We start from the raw sequence: 18791 nt of genomic DNA on the forward strand, positions 1-18791 counted from the left end.
TAGTATTAAATAATGTAAAGAGTTAACTTTATGAGTAATGTGCAATAACTACAAAAAAAAAAAAAAATCTGATTTTTCCCGTGTGTTTTTCCTGGCTCTTGAATCTTGCTATCGAAGTGCAACAACATACTCAATGTAATCCCACAAGTGGGTTTTTGGGAGGGTGGGGTGTACGCAGATTCTTTTGTAGGGATAGAGATGTTATTTCCGATAGATCCTCGGCCCAAGATAAGCCTTTCTTGAATCTAGCTATTGAAACGCTTTGCCTTATTTGGTGTTTTCTTAAATTTTTTACTCCTATGTAACATTTTTAAGTCGTAAGATTTTAGAAAGAGCATGTATTTATCGTAGTATTTTTGTTCTTATCATAACACAAACTGTAGATGCCAATTCGCTCATATATTATACTCCACACAAATTTTTAAGGCTTATTTTGAACCATGTTTTAAAAGCCTTTTTTTTTTTTTAATTTGTTTGAGCACTATTTTTGCCTTTTTTTAATTCATTTTTTTTTCGCGATGCTAAAATAAATGATCTCTTTCCTAATTTGGAAATAAATTCACTTTATGAATGATTTACAGCCACACAAATTTTCAAGACTTATTTTGAACCGCAAGTTTTAAAAGTCTTCCTTTTTTTTTTTTAAATGTCGTGTCCAGTCAAATAGATTCATATAAATTGAAACGGAGGGAGTAGTAAGTTTTGCCCAATTTAATGAAGATTTTTAATTTAGGTCGCGCCTTTTCACGAGGAATAGCATAGTTGTCGGCGAATTGCTGGCTCCAGCTAGCATGCATATGTTACATATACTTTTTAAATAATTATAAAACTTGTCACAAATGTTTACTTGTCTTTTTGAGTTACTACTATTTTTTTTCTTTTTCATGGCAGATCACAAGCATTCTTTTTGAGTTCCTATTAAATAAACTAGTGCTATGCTTTTCTTTTCTCCCAAAATATTCAAAAGAGGCAAGTCTTGAAATCCTCAAATTCCAGTGGTACAATTGTTATTGGATTGTCTTTTGGGGCTTTTCCCTTTTTGATGCTATATCCTTACTTTATTATTTTAGTTTTTCTTTGGGGTGATTCAGAATAAAGAAAAATGAAAGAGAAGATAAAGTCAGAATTAAATCTTACCTTAATTATGAGTTTTTGCTCACAATTCAAATTTGTACTACGTTTTGGTGGAATGTTGGACTGGAATGTTAGTCCAACAATAACTCCTTTTTGGCCTTCACTCAATGTTTAATCTCATATACTTCATTACTTCCTATTGTTCTACTTTCCCCCTTGGGCCTTCCTGTCCGGAACTACCTTTTACTCTCTCTGTCTCAAATTATCTGTCGTGATTCTCTTTTACACATTTCTTAAGAAATATTATACTAATTATGATAAATTTCTAACTATTTTACCCCATAATTGAGGTGTTTTTAGTCTTTAAGAATAATTATTGTTGGGGATAAAATGGGAAAAGATAATTAATTTTGTCTTAAATTTCTAAAGTGACAAATAATTTGAGATAATATTTTTCAGAAATCACGACATAATTTGAGACGGAGGGAGTACTTTTCTGATGGCCTTAACATCTAACCGTTGTTCAAAGCTTTTATATATTTTTTCTCCCTTCTTTTTCCTGAAAAAATTGTATTATGTGCCTAACACAACATAAAGTAGTTGTGTGATGCTTTTTGTCTCATAAACAACTTTGGATTCCATTTTTTAATGAGAAACAAGTCTCACGCAGTTAATGTTGTGTGTGAGTCGCAAAAAAAATTTCTCTATTTTCATTTTGCATTTACCAGGGAAAAATTTGAAAGCTATGACAAATAGTATTGTACAAAAGAATTAGACAAAAATGGAAGTGAGAGAGATAGATAGAGAGTAAGAATTGTACTTAACTTAAATGCCTCAAAGAATGAGATGGATGACGAGATATTGACGAATATTATACAAGAAACTCAACAATTTTGCTCAAAAGGAAAAATAGTAAGCTCCACCAAGAAACTCAATCATCATGAATGAACTCTTCACAAATTCAACAACATGCAAATTCAGCAACATGCAAATATGAGTGGAATCTCCAAAATCCAAATGTCCTGTCTGTTGTTTGTAATATTTCCCTAAAGAATGTTGCTTCCTAGAAACAAAGACAGAAACATCAATCTTACCTTAATTATGGCACTTGTCTCGTGAGGCTTTGTCCTTTTTGGTACTATAGCCTTACTTTATTCTATTTTAGTTTTTCTTTGGGGTGACTCAGAATAAAAAACGAAAGAGAAGATAAAGTGAGAATTAAATCTTACCTTAATGATGAGTTTTTGCTCAATCTTTAAATTTGTACTTCGTTTTGGTGGAATGTTAGTCGAACAATAACTCCTTTCTTTTTTTCTCTCTGTTTGGCCTTCACTCAATGTTTGATCTCATATACTTCATCACTTCCCATTGTTCTATTTTCCCCCTTGGACCTTCTTGTCCGGAATTAACTTTTACTCCCTCCGTCTCATAGTGATTCCTTTTTACACGTCCTTTAAAAATATTAATTAGGAGAAATGTTTAACTATTTTATTCCATAACATCACCCCATAATCAAGGTGCCTGAAGTCTTCGAGAACAATTACTGCTAAGGGTAAAATGAAAAAAAAAATAGTTAATTTTATCTTAAACTTCTAAAATGACAAATAAATTTGAAACAATTATTTTTAGAAATCACGACAGATAATTTGAGACGAAAAGTAATTTTTTGGATGGCCATAACATCTAACCCTTATTTAAAGCTTTTATATCTTTTTCTCCCTTCCGCTTTCCTGGAAATATTGTATCATGTGCCTCATATAATACAAACTAGTTGTGAGTTTTTTTTTTGTTTTTTTTTATTAATTTGTCTCATAAACAACTTCGAATTCACTTTCTTATGAGAGAAAAAGTAGCCTTAGACAGCTAATGTATGTGAGTCACAAAATAAAATTCTTTGTTTTCCTTTTCCATTTACCAGGGCAAAAAATTTGAAAAACTATGACAAATGGTACAAATGAAAAAGACAAAAAAGGAAGTGAGTGAGAGAATTGTACTTAAATGCCTCAAAGAATGAGATGGATGACACGAGATATTGACTAAAGTATTATCCAAGAAATTCAATAATTTTGCTCAAATGAAAAATGGCAAGCTCCACCATGAAACTCAATCATCATGACTAAAATCTTCACAAATTTAACAACATGCAAAGTAAAAAAATAATGCCTTAATACAAAGGAAAAATAAAAATAAAATATAAGTGGAATCTCCAAAATCCAAAAGGTCCTGTCTGTTCTTTGTAATATTTCCCTAAAGAATGTTGCTTCCTAGAAACAAAGACAGAAACATCAATCCAACAGCAACAAAAACAGACATTTGCAATTTCCAAGAAGATGATTGGTTTGAAGATTGAACAGGAATTGAACCAAAAACATTAGTGTAAGAAGGTGAATCTGCTGATGGAGAAAAAGCAGGTGAATCTGCATCATCATAAATTGTTCCATTTCCACCTGGTATTGAAATGTGAAGTTTTTGTAACTTTTCACAGTGACCTTCTGTTCCACTTGTGAAGTAAAATTCACCAGGTCTTGTAATATTGAACAAAGAATTTCCATTGTTCATGTACAAGATTGGATTTTTAAGGTTGCAACTGTTGTAGTTTTGTTTTGTCACCTGTATTACTGAATCTTCACTTGGAGGGTACAAAAACACTGCAAAAAAAAAAAAAAAAATTCAAGAAAGATTGATGGGGTTGAATATTTGTTCAAAGGGTATAAGAAAATGCTAAAATCTTCAAGATCTGAGCTTACAAATTGAATCTCCAAGCTTGAGGACATGATTCTTGGACCATTTGACATAAACATCTTTATTTGCAGAAGAGGGTACATTCCAAGCATTTAAATCTCCAACTTTGTACTGATAACACAAGACTAATTTGGTTTGTATTAACAGAAACAACTGAAATAGAATGTACAAAGATTGGTACTTTCTTGGAAGTCTAAGAGTAGCCATGATTTTGTGCTCTCTTGTTTCCCTTTTGCCAAAATTGAGTGGAAGAGTCACAAATTAAAAGGGGGAAATTACCTTATAACACTGATTGGTTTGGCACAGTAGACCAGAGAGAGAGTATGCTTACTAAAATACCCTTTATTCTTTGCAAAATACTTGTATTCCTTCCGTCTCGATTTATGTGACACAAATTTCTTTTTAGTTTGTGACAAAAAAGAATATCAAACTTTTATATTTAGAAATAAAATAATTTTAAAATTCTCATTTATTTTTAATGTGGTAAGTTATAATCATAAAAATGTCTAAAATTCGTTTTAAATCAGAAGTTCTAAAAAATATTTCTTACAATCTATATTGATTAAATGGTGTCACATAAATTGTTACGAAGGAATTAGCAGCAAATGAAGGTGCTCACCGTCAAAGGGCAAAAGAGGATCTCAAGCAAAAGAACAAAGTGTGAGGTTGTGTAGGGTCAATTATTATATAAACAACAATGGCACATGGACAGTTGGACAATGAAACACTGGATGCAGCTCAACATGGGAATGGAGAGGACTAGAGCAGCAAATGGTTACTCAGTGTGTATATTATTTTAGTTTATACAACATGTCACCATGTGCTTTGTGCCCTTGCCATTATTTATTTCAGGTCATTTCTTCCTTTTGTAATTTTTCTGTTAACAACAATAATAATAATTAATAACAATAAGTGCGATCGCAAGTTAGAGTCAACTATGTAAATACACTTATCTCAATCAACACAAGAACCAAAAGAAAAAGAACAGGCTGCTGCATTCCATTTTTGCATTGAACTTATAAAACCTTTATTTTTGGGGATCCGAAAAGGTCAATTCTAATTGTTTAACGAAAAGATTAGTTATAACTAATTAAACATTGATGAAAGTCAACATAGGTTTGATCTGAATAACACATTACCTGCAAATACGCAGCGTAAATTTGAGAAACTTTTTGCTGCAACATTGTTCTTTGTTAAGTTTTTGTTTCTTCGTTGCTTCATTACTCGTTTTAATTCCTTCAAGTGTCTTGCTTAAAGTTTTGGCCAGGCATATTACTATACCAACATATACAAAATGAGTATTATTCAGAGTAATTATAATATGACTGGGAAAACATTGTCTTAAACATATTAGAGACATACTAACAAATGAATTAAAGTAAAACCCAAAATGCAATATGCTTTTACATTATAAAGAAAACATGCCATGCAGTGTAGCAACTCTGCATCAGCTTTCATATATTGATAGAAGGATACCCCTATTTTCATATTGCAAAATCTACTTGCTGCATGGAAGATTCAACAATGAAGTGAACACCATTGATGAGCTCAAGAAGGTAACTTCTTCATATCCTTCTGACGAGAAATAACCACAAGCGTTAGAGTTCATAAAAAGCACTCTATTTACCCATTGATTTTTAAATGGAAAACTGATATTTGTTCTGCATGGTCTCGCTGAATTAACATGTCCAGTGACTTCATCAAACTCAGGCATTTAGAGGCGCACTTTCCATTTCTCTCTCCTTGTGTGTCCAATCTTGAGGCTCTGCAAATGCATCAACGAACGAAAAATCTTATATCTGTGTCAGCTATCACTTTTTCAAGCTTAATGCACCTAAGAGACAGTTTTAAGCCTCATAACAAATCTCGGGGCACGGATATAACCAACTAGAACAAGTTACCATTGTTTTTGAAGAAGGCAGAAGAAAATATTGGCCCCCAAAATCGATATTAGGATAATAGAGGTAACTATTTGTCACATGATCTCATATCTCCACTGATGAATCATTCATTGGGCTAACATTTCTCTCAAACTCGGAGTAAGGACTCAAAATATTAGCGGGAAGCAATCCTTACTTGGCTTTTCAGCAATAGCAGAGAGGCGTTTTTGCAAGATTGATGCCACAAAGAGGAAAATCGAGCACATGCCAAACATAACAGTAATTGGAAATGCGTCAACCTGAATAAGAGAAAATTTGATCAACAAACATTGAAACAGCAATTTCTTGGATCCCACAGTTCATTGTGAAATTTTAGGAAAATCGACACTCTACATTTCTTCTAGCAATCAAAATAAATATTCTGAGGGTGGTTATATGAGGATATACATCACATGTAGTGTGTACCATTGTTACTTAGCACTGCCTGCCACAATGCTACGGTATAATTTAGTATCTTAATTCTTAAAGCTATCCTGCTTGAAATTTAAATCATATATGCAGAAGTATAACAATAAGTAAATGATACTCCAATATTACTTAGGTTGGTGTAACAGTTAGGAAAGAAATCTCACATTGTACAACACAACGCATACGAAGATATTGAGAGGAATGCGGAAAAAGTTCATGATTGTACTCCTAGCCTCCTCAGGAATGTACTGGGACCTCATTTTCATAATAGAAGGCCAAAATATTCCGACACAAGCCTCAAATGCACAAAAACCAAGAACCTGAATGCAGCCAGAAAAAGAAATGCCTCCACCTTTTTCATTAGAAGGTGTCACCAAGAACTGTTTAAAGGTGAAAAATAAGTGGAGTTAGTGAGAAACAATAGAATTACAGCACCTGTAGTTATGCATTTAATATAATCAACCCTGGGATTCTTCCTTACACTTGTGAAGACAGGGATAAAGAGACAGACAGCAGATACTGCAAAAACAATCTGCATATAGCTTTCAACTTTGAGAGATGAGCGAGCTAGTAATCGAGATGCAAGGGAGCTGCCCAACATTGAAGACAACATGAAAGTTGCAAAGATGAAGCCATGAGGAATCTCCTCCGAATTAGGGCTCAGAGCTGGAGTCCATAGGAACACAAAAGTATACATTGAACCTTCAAATAAGGACTGTATAGCACCCAACAATGCGATCTTCTCATCTGGATTACATATGAGAAGAACTATTAGAGAAGCCTCACATATATGTTGCAAAGCAAAAGAAGTAACTCCATCTGTACTATCTTTATTAGAAAACCTTTGAATAACACATACATTGCTCTGTCCCTAAGAAGACAGGTGCAAAGGAATTAAGAGATTTTTGGCTATAAGCTTGATAGGCTGTATATATAAGATATTTGCAAAAGTTTTGACAGAAAGGCTTAAAATGGTGATGGTCTCACAACAGATGACTTTCATCAAAGGAAGAAAAGTTAATGGATGTTGTCCTAATAGCTAATGAAGCTGTGGATACAAGCACCAAACAGAAAAAGCCCAGAAGTATTTGCAAACTAGACATTGAGAAGGCATATGACAATGTAAATTGGAATATCTTGCTGAATATGTTATACCAAATGGGCTTTGGGGTGAAATGGATCAACTGGGTAAAATATTGCATCTCTACTATCAGATTTTCTATCCTCATAAATGGATCTCCTGAGGGCTTCTTCTTTGTCCACAGAGGTCTAAGACAGGGCGACCCATTATCTCCATTTCTGTTCCTAATAGCCATCGAAGGACTGAACAACATGGTTAAAACAACATAAGATAATGGGTGGATTAAAGGCTTTGAGGTATCCAGGAATGGTAACAATAGTGAGGAGATCACACACCTTCAGTACGCAGATGACACTCTGATCTTCTGTGATGCAGAAGAGGAACAGTTGAGGTTCCTAAGAATTATTTTGGTATTTTTTTGAAGGAATCTCAGGAATCCTTATTAACTGGAAAAAGAGTCACCTTTTCCCAATTAGTGAAGTACCTGATATGGAACCTTTGGCATTGATTTTGGGAGTAGTAGGAATCTTTCCTACCATCTACATTGGCATGCCACTGGGTGCCAAATCCAAATCCAAGGAGATATGGAACCCTGTTATGGAAAAATGTGAGCTATCCAGGTGTAAATCCCAATATTTGTCAATGGGGAAAAGACTCACTTTAATCAACTCAGTGTTAGATTCACTTCCAACATATATGATGTCACTCATCCCCATTCCTGCAGGAGTTACTCAAAGATTGGACAGTCTAAGGAGATCTTTCTTGTGGCAAGGAAATAAAGAAAAAAGGGTCGAAGTCTCTTATAATTAGCAAAGGTGGATTAGGCATCAGAAACTTAAAGAATAACAGCAAGGCACTCAAAGATGAAATGGTTATAGAGGCACTCTCAAGAACCTCAAACCTTATGGAGTAATGTGATCAAAGCTAAATATGGGGAGGAAGACAATTGGATGACAACGGAAGTTAACACAACAGATGGTATTAGTCTATGGAAGTCCATCAGGACACTTTGGCCTGTTTTAGAAGAACAATCATCAATCAAAGTGCAATGGCATCAAAACTTCTTACTGGAAAGATAACTAGCTTGGAACTGGATGTTTGAAGGAACTTTTCCCTGATATATATGTCCTGACCCAGCATCAACAGAAGACTGTAGCTGAGATGTGGTCTCCCCAAGAATGGGAACTCGTATTTAGGAGATGTTTGCTTGCCTGGGAGGCGGCCAGACTGAGTAATTTCTACAAAGAACTGGAAGGTTTCATAGGACCTCAGAATGGAGAGGACACATTAAGAAGGCAGGGTCATAGCAGTGGCAAGTACAAGGTGAATGCAGCCAGCAGCATACAAGATTATAAACCAAACTTATCTACAGATTACCAAATGTCCTTGGAAGCATATCTGGAAAATAAAGATTCCCTACAAGGTAGCATGCTTCTCATGGCTACTAGCCAAGGAGGCTGTTTTGACCCAAGCCAATCTTATTAAGAGAGTGATGTCACTTCGCTCAAGATGTTACTTCTGTGGTGAAGATGTTGAGACAATTAGCCATCTAATTTTACATTGCAGGATAACTGACCAACTACAAGATCTTTATTAATCTCAGAGGCATAGCTTGGACAATGCCTTTATTGAAGTTTTCTTTCGTTGGGATGTAGCTGGAGCTGGAGCAAAAGATAGAGATAGATGGAGGACTGTCCAGCATGTATTTGGTGGACAATCTGGAGAGAAAGAAACTCCAGATGTTTTGAGGATAGTAGCGATACAGAGCAGAAGATCAAACTTAACTGTATCCTACTCTTTTGTTTTTGGTGTAAACAGATTTATTCAAAAGATACTGTCTCAAAACTAGACATAGTAGAATCTTGTTAAGGTAGCAGATCAGTTTCTTCTCTGGTTCCTTCGGCACACTTTTAAATATGGTTCCAGACTTCCAGTACAAACATGTACTGATTTATTAACATATACTATGTTACCGTCTCAACAACAACAACATACCCAGTATATTCCCACAAGGTGGGGTCTGGGGAGGGTAGAGTGTACGCAGACCTTACCCCTACCTTGGGAGGTAGGAAGGCTGTTTCCAATAGACCCTCGGCTCATATATGTTACCGTCTCAGATAGGTCAGATAAATTGGTAAAGTTGATGGTCTCTGTGTTGTATTGTAATCAGTTTTTTTATTTTACTAAAACATCAATATGATCTACTTCTCCACATAGATGAATAGGTTAGAAGAAGGGATCAAAGCTAAATTTTTGAAAATTACCAGAAGCAATTGCCACAGCAGCACCTTTGAATTGGGTAATTAAGTCTTTGCTTTCTGAAGGATCACCATAATTCTCAGTCCAAGTTGACAGTATAATGACCACGCCAATAGCAAGGAAACATGAAGCAGCATCAAAAGGAGAAACAGGACCCAGATTTAGCGTGTCCACAAGAACATTTCCAAATAGCCCGGCCAAAATAGCCACAAGACCATTGCCAAGAAATATTGCTTTTGAGAATGTTAATGATAGCCACTGTTGATCAAAGCCCCTCTGCAGGATAGGATACAAAAATCAAAGTCATTGAAAGAGAAAAGGGTCAGAAAACATAATGCTACCATCAGATATGGGTCAATTAAGGATTACACAATCTTAGCTATAAGTTGCCTTTTGATGTACATGTAGAGTTAAGGAAGAATAGTTTGATAAAAAAACTCCTTAACCACAAAATAATATTGTCATAACTAATATAAGAATGTGTCCATATCATCGGTAGGGACATACAGTTTGCATCTTTGAACTAACAATAGAATAATTTAAGCACCTTATTATGCTCTGCAACAAGCCAAGACTCAAAGGCTGAGAATAGGAGAGAAGTGGCAATTCCTCCTAATATACGGCCAACCATCAAAATTTTGTACTGAGGAGAATGTTTGGTGATACAGCTCAAAATGTAAGTGATGCAGTATGTGACACAAGCCCGCTTTCGACCCCTAGAGAATTTTTTAGTGGTGAATGTAACATATCAAAAATAAAAAGAAGAGCATTCAACATCAAGACATGGAATTCAACATCAAGACATAGGGGGCATACTGTTTGTCTGCTAAGGATCCTACAATTGTCCCGAACAGCATGGAAGATCCAAAGCCAGCAATAAAGAGATGGCCAATCTCACCCTTCCCATATCCATATGTTGTGTAAAGGTAGTAGACATAAGGACCCTGCAACCAATCACCAGCTATTGCCAGAAAAGGATATCAGTAACTTATGTACAGGCTTTATTATGTGCATATAGAGGCACAATTACAGATAAGCAGTTAAGCGACCACATACATACCCAAACAACTAACAATCATGAAAAATAAAACCATATCCTGCAAGTGTGTAGAAACCTTATACACAAGCAAATATATAAATCTATGATTAATGTCATGACTTAGGGAAATAGCATATTTTGTCGAAGTCCAATATTTTGAAGCTTTATTCCTTATAGAAAATCCAAAAATTGAATCAACTTGTTAATTGAATATTTTTATTATCCATTTTTGGATCTACAACCTCTCCAGAATTTTCAAGTTCATGTCTATGTAGTAATGTTTCAATTCCATGGCTGCAAAAGTTCTAGATCCTTCAATTTATTTTGATAAGCCATTATTTTAGGTAACTTGAGTTTCTGCCCTTTTAAAAGCAAATTTATACACAGTTCTACATGATTGCACATCCCTCTTCAATCAGGAAAAGATTTTTTTTTGCACACTGTCAGTACCATTCCCCTGTTCTAACTTTCAGAAGGAGAAAAGACAAAAGAAAAGAGGTTTTTCTTAATTTTGAAGCAATTAAAAATATTTAATCATACATACAATCTGACGCCCTATATAGCATGTGCATGGCCACTGTTATAGGGTACATCATTTATTTGGTGGAATTTTCGCACTTTCATGTATAATCTTAGACATAGATTAAATATACGACCAAAAACAACTAACTAGTATAGATAAAAGCTTCATATCATATGTTATCAAAAAGAAATGAGACAAAGAGTGTATGATATTAACTCCTGGGGTTATGTTTGTTCTACACTCTTTTGTCTCAGTTCTGTTTTGATAACAACTCTAGCTGTTTAGGAAGCATGATAATAAGTGCAAGATCTAATGGCCAAGGCTGAAGTATCATAACCCCAGAGTTATGCATCCAATTTGCTTATATTCCTTTCCATTCGTCCGGAAATTACAAGTAGGAGTAGGATATTTTAAGGGAATGATTGGTCGGTCAGAAAAGGAAAAAGGCCTGAAAATTGATTTGTTTCACTTCCATTCATTACGATCATTCGAGGAACAATAACTAATCCCAAGGATGCTCAAAATATTTTCAATTGGTCATTCGGGAACTAATCTTTAGCTGCCAAGCTAAAGAACCAGATATCACGAAGTCTACAGGAAAATTATTGCTTACTGACCTAAGTGAGAAGCAAAAATATTCAGTAAAATTTTATTTTTTCTATCTATATACACACACACTGTTGAATCCCCTTAACATAAGGAAACCTTATTGGTATAACATTTCTGCATTTCTTTTGAATCATCTTGTTAGAATTCCGCCACTAGTGTTAACCATTCATACATGATATGTGTGTATATGCTTTTGATAACAGAAAAATCTGTTACGTGGGTCCACCCCTCATTGCTTCTCCACTTAAATACTAGACTTAGTTCACCACCTATGACCATATATCCCATGCTATACATGGCAAATTTGTAAAAAAATCTCAAAAAAGAATAAAGGTAAACAGATATCTAAAACAAGCTTCATCACCATGATTGGAATTTCAAAATACATTATGACATTGGATTGTTGGATCAAAACAAAAGATGCAAACTTCAATCAAAAGAAAGCCCAGAATTTTCACAAGCAGGTAATGCATTGTATTGATTATAAAATGAAAACAGAGAAAGGGAAAATGAGGAGATACTGACCCATCATGAGAGAATAGACAAGGATGTAATTGTTCTTGAAAGAATTGAAAGCAGGTGATGTTGTTATGCGATCTTTGTTTGTCTTGCTAAGCTCCAATGCAGCTACTACTGCTGATAATCCCCCAAACACCACAAAGTAAAATGCTTCCATTTTTCTCACATCAATCAAACACAAATGGATCTATATCCTCCCTTATAAAAGAAGAAGGAAATGGAGAGAGGGAAGAAAGAAAAAACTATTGTTTTTTTGTTGTTGTTAGAGAAATTGACTACTTACCTATGGATGGGGATTAATGGCCTTGGCCTTACTGAAACTAGTTATTGTCATAAGAAATGAAATGACTAGCCCAATATCTTTGCGATCTAATTTAAGAAATAGCCTGTTTAGGTTTTGTATATTTATACTTAAATATACATATACTATGCATATAATATGCTTAAGATATACACTATTTTACGTATAATATACATATCAGTGTATAGATTTGTATATTTGGACTACTGCCGGTAATTCAGTTTGGCCGATGGTACATTTATGTAAGTTTTCCGATAAGAAATGAAATGAGCAGCCAAAATTTTGATGTAAATTTAGCCGTAGGAATTGCATTAGCACTCAGTTTTTACAGTACTATTCCAGTTATGTTCAATTTTTTTCAAATTATACAATTGTATCCAATTTGGGGACAAAAGTCTGCTTCTTCTACTCCTACTCCTCCTTTTTCTTCTTCTTCAAAAGCTTTGCTCGATGTTAATTAACAAAGATTCTATGGTACTAATTGCAATGTGGGGTACCAGCATATATAATGCTCTTTGAGCTCTAAGTGTTGAAGTTAATGTATTGTAAATTTTCATTTTATTTGGGCTAATTTCTGATTGAAAAGTAATAGATTAAATTGAGGCACCATGGATAAAATGAATGAGGTACCATAAGCGAAATGCAACGGATGACTAAATTAATTTTGGATTGAAAAAGAATAATTTACATTGAAGTACCATGAATGAAATACCATGAGCGAAACGAAATGGAGGCACCACAAGTTAAATGAAAATGGAGGTAACATGAGTGAAATAAAATGAATAAATTATCAAAGTTTAGATATAGGAGTTTGCATTGCCAAGCCAAACTTCAAAAATAATGTTCAAAGTATGGGACTACTAAGCTAAACTTTAGAACAATATTTCTGAAGTTTGCTTACACAAACCTAATTTGAAACATGTATGTCTGAACTTTAGACATGGACCTTTTTAACTTTAGTCCCATAGGACGTTTGAGGTGATTTTGAAATGACTGAACTTACAAACATATATGAACTTAAGGGCCGTTTGGTAGCTGGTTTGGAGGTGAGTTATGCAAGTATTAAATATCCTACATAAGTAATACCGCGTTTGGTAGCTGATTATGAGGTAAGTTATTCATGTATAAAATTAATACGGTTTTTATTTGCAATTTAGAAAACCACATAACTAATAGGCGTACATGTATAAGTTATGAGTAAATATATGTATTATTTTATGTAGGATAGAAGATGGAATAACTAATAAATGAATAACTTAACCCTGCATAGCTAATCTCTGCATAAAATATTACATACATTCCTTCATCATTAATCTGTGTATAACTAATACCTATATAATTCTAACCAACTACCAAACGACCCCGTAGGTTATGACTATAAATAGTGTTCCTCAAATTAGTTATCAAAGCATTTGTGCTAATTTAGCATGAGTAGTTTGAAGGAAAAACAACACAAAATACCCATGAAAGGCAAAATATTTACCCGGCCATGTCCTTCCATAAACTAATTTCGCTTCTACTTAGACGGCCCAAAATATTTACACGATTAACCCCCACCCAAAATCCTTCCTCCATGATACCATCTCAGTATATCTTATAGATACCACGATGGTATCAATGAGGGCTAAGAGAGTATCTCATTGAAGGACTGAAGCAGTCCTCCATGATACCATCTCAGTATATGGTTTACATAATGGCATCATAGAGGACTGAGGAGTGTCTCATTAAAGGACTGAAGCAGCCCTCCATCTTACCATCTCCGTATACGGATATAAGATGATGGTATTATAGATTTTTATTTTATTTTATAGAAAAGTGTGTTTTTTGAATAAATGAACGTTATCCGCTATGATACCCTGTCAGTATATTATATATACCATATGACTACCATAGAGCACTGCTGAGTGTTTTGAAGATATGAAAGAAGATTTCTATAATACCATCATGGTATATAGGTATTGCACCCCAACGAAGAGCATGATGTATTACACCTGTAGGCCGGATATCACCTGGCGTAACAGTTACCATAATTATCATATAACCGTTATTCGATATAATGTGACTTAAACATGACTCAAAGGACACCTGCACGCAGAAAAGGCCCAAATACAGAAATATGCAATGATCCAACATATATATATAGACACACACACACACACACACACACATAAGCGAGCCGACAAGGCCGCTACAATATCATAAGTGTCATAAAGCCGGCAAAGCTATCATGAGTATATCAAAACTTAAAACAAGGCCAGACATAACATCTACATACCCCACTATGTCTATGAGCCTCTAAGAGTGTGCATACAAAAGCATAAAGGTCGGGATAGGGCCCCGGCGTACCCATAGCATACGAACATATATCATGATAATATAAGTATACCAAAAGATAGCAATTCCAGATAGCGGCACTTCCTGACAGCTGCTGAAGTTGGAAGTCCTACTGTGGTTGTGGTCCTCTACTACACCTGTCAGGACCTGCAGCACTAAATGCAACGACCCATAGGATGGGACGTCAGTACGGATAAAGGTACTGAGTATGTACGGTAGGAAACAGTAACATAAGTAAGACGTAAATATAGAAGGATAGAAGTAACCTGATCCATCTGAGGACGTACAATATGCAACACATGAGTTTTCAAAATCATATGCAAGTATATACATATAGTAGCATTATCATCGTGTCATCATCATATCATCATCATCCCACGCCCAGGGCATATCATAACATGTCCACTGCAGTGATGTGCACATCTACGTACCTGCCCGGCCGTAGATATAGCGCGACGCGGTGTAGTAAAATAGTAAATATATATATATATATATATATATATATATATATATATATATAAAGCATGAGGAGCCAATGAACTAACATCGGGCCTTTCTAAGTGACGTAAGGTCGGTAACCTCCGAATGAATTATGGAATTCGTATCGAATTCAAAGAAACAACTTAATGATGATAAACATGATAATATTTCAAGAATCATTGAAGAAGTACATCAAACTAATTGAGAAACAAGTAAGTAATCTAATAAGTGTATTTTGTTGGATTATAAATATATAATTATTCTTACAAAAACATAAAAGCTATCATTATTTTTCTATATTTTTAACAAAATATTGCAGGAAAGAATTAATACAGGGTCAAGTAAGATATCACAGAAAAACACAACAAAGCGGGATAAAAAGGAGCAAGAGTGTCATTGAAAGAATACGGAAGACATTCTACAACAAAACCAAGAATTCATAACATGTTTTCATGCCAAAACCGTTACCAACAAGCAAAACGGTTACGAGAAGTCATAACATGTTATCATACCAAAACCGTTACCAACAAGCAAAATGGTTATGACGAAGTTACCTTATGGCTATAAAGTGGACATTGTCAAACTCTGATGAGGGAGAAGAATTAGTCTTGGTCCATTTGTCTTCTTTTTGTCTTTGTACGATAACAATTTCTATTTTTTTAAGTTTTTTTTACTCCATAATGGAGTAATTTCTTTCTGTTGGGATAGTTGAGGAAGCTTGATATATTCATGATACTATCTCAGTTTTTATATGTTCTTGGCTTGAAACATTTTATTTATATTTCAAACTGTGCTGGAATGATAATTTCAATTCATTATTATCACGTCTACATATTTTATTTCTAAGTTATTCTTATATTAATTTTGTAATTCTCGCGGAGCAAAATTAATATATAGTAACCAATGAGTAAAATAGCAGAGTGAGAGTAATTTTTAGTATTATTATTCCAAATCTTTATCTTATTTCTTCCAGTCTTAATTCTCACGGAGGGATTGACTCAAATGATTTTATTGATTTAAAGGCTAATCACGAGAGGTCTTTACTCCTGTAGCACAATTCAAGCAAGAAAATATTTCAGTTTAATCGTCACTAGTTTTAAAGCAATTAATTGACATAACCTCACGGAGTGTTAATTAATTATTTATTTCTTAGTGTGAAAATATAATTGTATTAGCAATAAGCAATTATTCCTTAGAGAAATGCATGTAGAAACTAAGATTTTATCGTAAAAATATATCAAGTAAATTCAGCAATTCCCAACTCTTTTTATATATAAATCTTCCGGAGGTGGTTTGTTTTAATTAAGTAATTTATAATTTCAAACTCAACTTTCATCAATTTGATTCTCTCAAATAGTAACAGAGATAGTACAAATTTGTAGCATAGGTTGTTCCAATATCTGTGGGACGATATCTTAAACTTTACTATAATTTGCTAGAGTACGAGCAGAAAAATCTATACAAATTAGTTTCGTCATAATCCAATAAAGAACATCTATAAGAAGTGATACATGATTGAAGTGCATTGTTATGAAACGCTCATGTTCATGTTCTAGTTAGATTCATGCCAAAGAAAGAGGGAAACAACACCTTACATACCTTAAATCGCCGATCCGCTACTTGAAGAAATCAATTATTCTAAAGGCCCCTAGTCCCTTGCCCCTACATGGAGATATATGACTTTACTTAGGCCATAATTGTTCATACACCAATGCATATGTAATGCATCTTTGAGACTATTTTGTTTGGGGTTAAGGGAATTCGGGCAACATGTCCTCTGTTTTTACTACGTTCCCATGATCTCAATAACAACCAAAACAAACATCAAAGGCATTTGATATAATTCAATATCCATATAATTACTTTAACAACATTCCATAAGAGGTTACGCCATCTTTCGCCCAATTAGGCTTAACACGCGACAATTTAACAAATATAACTTTGAATTAACCAAATTCTTCGATTATAGAGAAGGAATTTTACCTCAATTGGGTTAATTAGTACTTGCTACTGGTTTGGACCCGAGATACACCTTTCCCTTAGCGATCTAAAGTGAAATCCAAGCTCACAACGTTAGCCGCACTTCCCGAGCCTAGTTGGACAATAGATTGCAATACTTATGGTGGAGATTGCTGTAGAATCATTAGGAGAGTGCAAATATATGCTATGATGCTTTTAGACTTAGAGAATTATGGTGGGAATAACATAGGAGGGGTATTTATACTTGTTTAGGTTGGTTGCCAAAGCCTCAATTCGACGGCAAGCTCGACGGTACCGTCATTATTTGACGGTCTGTCGACTGGCAACCGTCGAGTTGCATAGAGGAATCGTACAATTTTGTACGAGCCGTATATTCCACCGTAAATCTCGGATTTGCGATTTGTAAATTGCATTGGAAAGATGACTCTTTGAACTTCAATTTACATAGGTTATGCGTTCCATAACTCCTTATATAATAGGAGATACACCTCCCCAAAGTTGGACTAAAATCTCAGTCCAGAATTCTGCCAAATCTTCCCCACATTTTGACAAACTTAGTTTCTTCGAGTCGCTTGATCCCGGAGCCTTTGGATACATGTTTAACACTTGGTAAAAGTATTCCTTGACTTCTTGAGACCTCCATGGCCTCTCCACGCTTACGTCAAGGAATACGTAGCGTACTTAGTTTCTCGAAGGGCGAGATGTAACAATAGGAGATAAGGTCATACCATCTTGGTATCATCATTTTGGGGCCCTCTAGGTAAATAGTTTTGGGGCATGAAAGTAAAGGGGCATTTTAGGATTATTATTTTGCTTGCAGTGGGCATCCGGGAACTTTTCCCTAGTTTTAACTAGCTTGATGGGCCCATGTAGCGTGTCTAATGCACGAATTTTCGTAAAAAGAAATCTCTCGAAGTGTCCCTCATGGAACTGCTATTTACTCTCCTCGTCTCAAATTATCTGTCGCTTTTTTGTTTTACATGCTTTTAAGAAATATTAATTAGGATGAAGGAAAATATTTAATTGATAGACTCTATAAATCTTTACAATATCTCTTATTCTAAGATAGCTAGCAGCACCCCCTATTTATAATAGTAGAAATCTACTTTAACTCAAAACAGGAAAATCTATTCCTATACTAATTTGACTATAAATCCGAACCAGACATGGATTAAAATATCAAATCCTAACCAATTTTGAACTATTATTTCAAATATTCTCCCGTAATTTAAAATTGTATATCTAATTGTTGATTCACTTGTCATCATCTTCAAATTGATGAGGCACTTGTTTTGCAATCCATCAATTGTTAAAGCACTTTCTCTTCAACCGTCACTCACATCTTTCAATTTGTTGAAGCACTTTCTCTTCAACCTTCAATTGTTGAAGTACTTTCTCTTTAACCTTCACAATAGTTGGAGCACTTTCTCTCCAACATTCTAGTTTGTTGATGCACTTTCTCATCAACCTTCAATTGTTGAAACGCTTTCTCTTTAACCTTC

At 34.6% G+C, this 18791-nt stretch overlaps 2 protein-coding genes across 3 annotated transcripts; both read right to left on the bottom strand.

The window, feature by feature from the left end:
- Positions 1–3106: 3106 nt before the first annotated feature.
- LOC132029726 (early nodulin-like protein 8) lies at positions 3107–4088 on the bottom strand. The gene is made up of 2 exons (XM_059419064.1): positions 3822–4088; positions 3107–3722 (listed from the first exon to the last, which is right to left on the bottom strand). Exons 1-2 carry the CDS (start codon positions 4021–4023, stop codon positions 3322–3324), a joined length of 603 nt encoding a protein of 200 aa, XP_059275047.1. The 5' UTR covers positions 4024–4088; the 3' UTR covers positions 3107–3321.
- Positions 4089–5102: 1014 nt separating this feature from the next.
- On the bottom strand, positions 5103–12475 carry LOC132029725 (uncharacterized). Of its 2 annotated transcripts, none has more exons than XM_059419062.1 (8): positions 12201–12475; positions 10321–10465; positions 10052–10220; positions 9510–9780; positions 6646–6911; positions 6329–6544; positions 5893–5995; positions 5103–5581 (listed from the first exon to the last, which is right to left on the bottom strand). In XM_059419062.1, exons 1-8 carry the CDS (start codon positions 12349–12351, stop codon positions 5523–5525), a joined length of 1380 nt encoding a protein of 459 aa, XP_059275045.1. In that variant the 5' UTR covers positions 12352–12475; the 3' UTR covers positions 5103–5522. The 2 variants fall into 2 exon arrangements, with proteins under 2 accessions (XP_059275045.1, XP_059275046.1); XM_059419063.1 differs by lacking the exon at positions 12201–12475 and adding an exon at positions 11745–11803.
- Between the last annotated feature and the right edge of the window lie 6316 nt (positions 12476–18791).

The sequence above is a fragment of the Lycium ferocissimum genome, chromosome 9 (genome assembly GCF_029784015.1).
Source record: "Lycium ferocissimum isolate CSIRO_LF1 chromosome 9, AGI_CSIRO_Lferr_CH_V1, whole genome shotgun sequence".
Classification (NCBI taxonomy): domain Eukaryota; kingdom Viridiplantae; phylum Streptophyta; class Magnoliopsida; order Solanales; family Solanaceae; genus Lycium; species Lycium ferocissimum.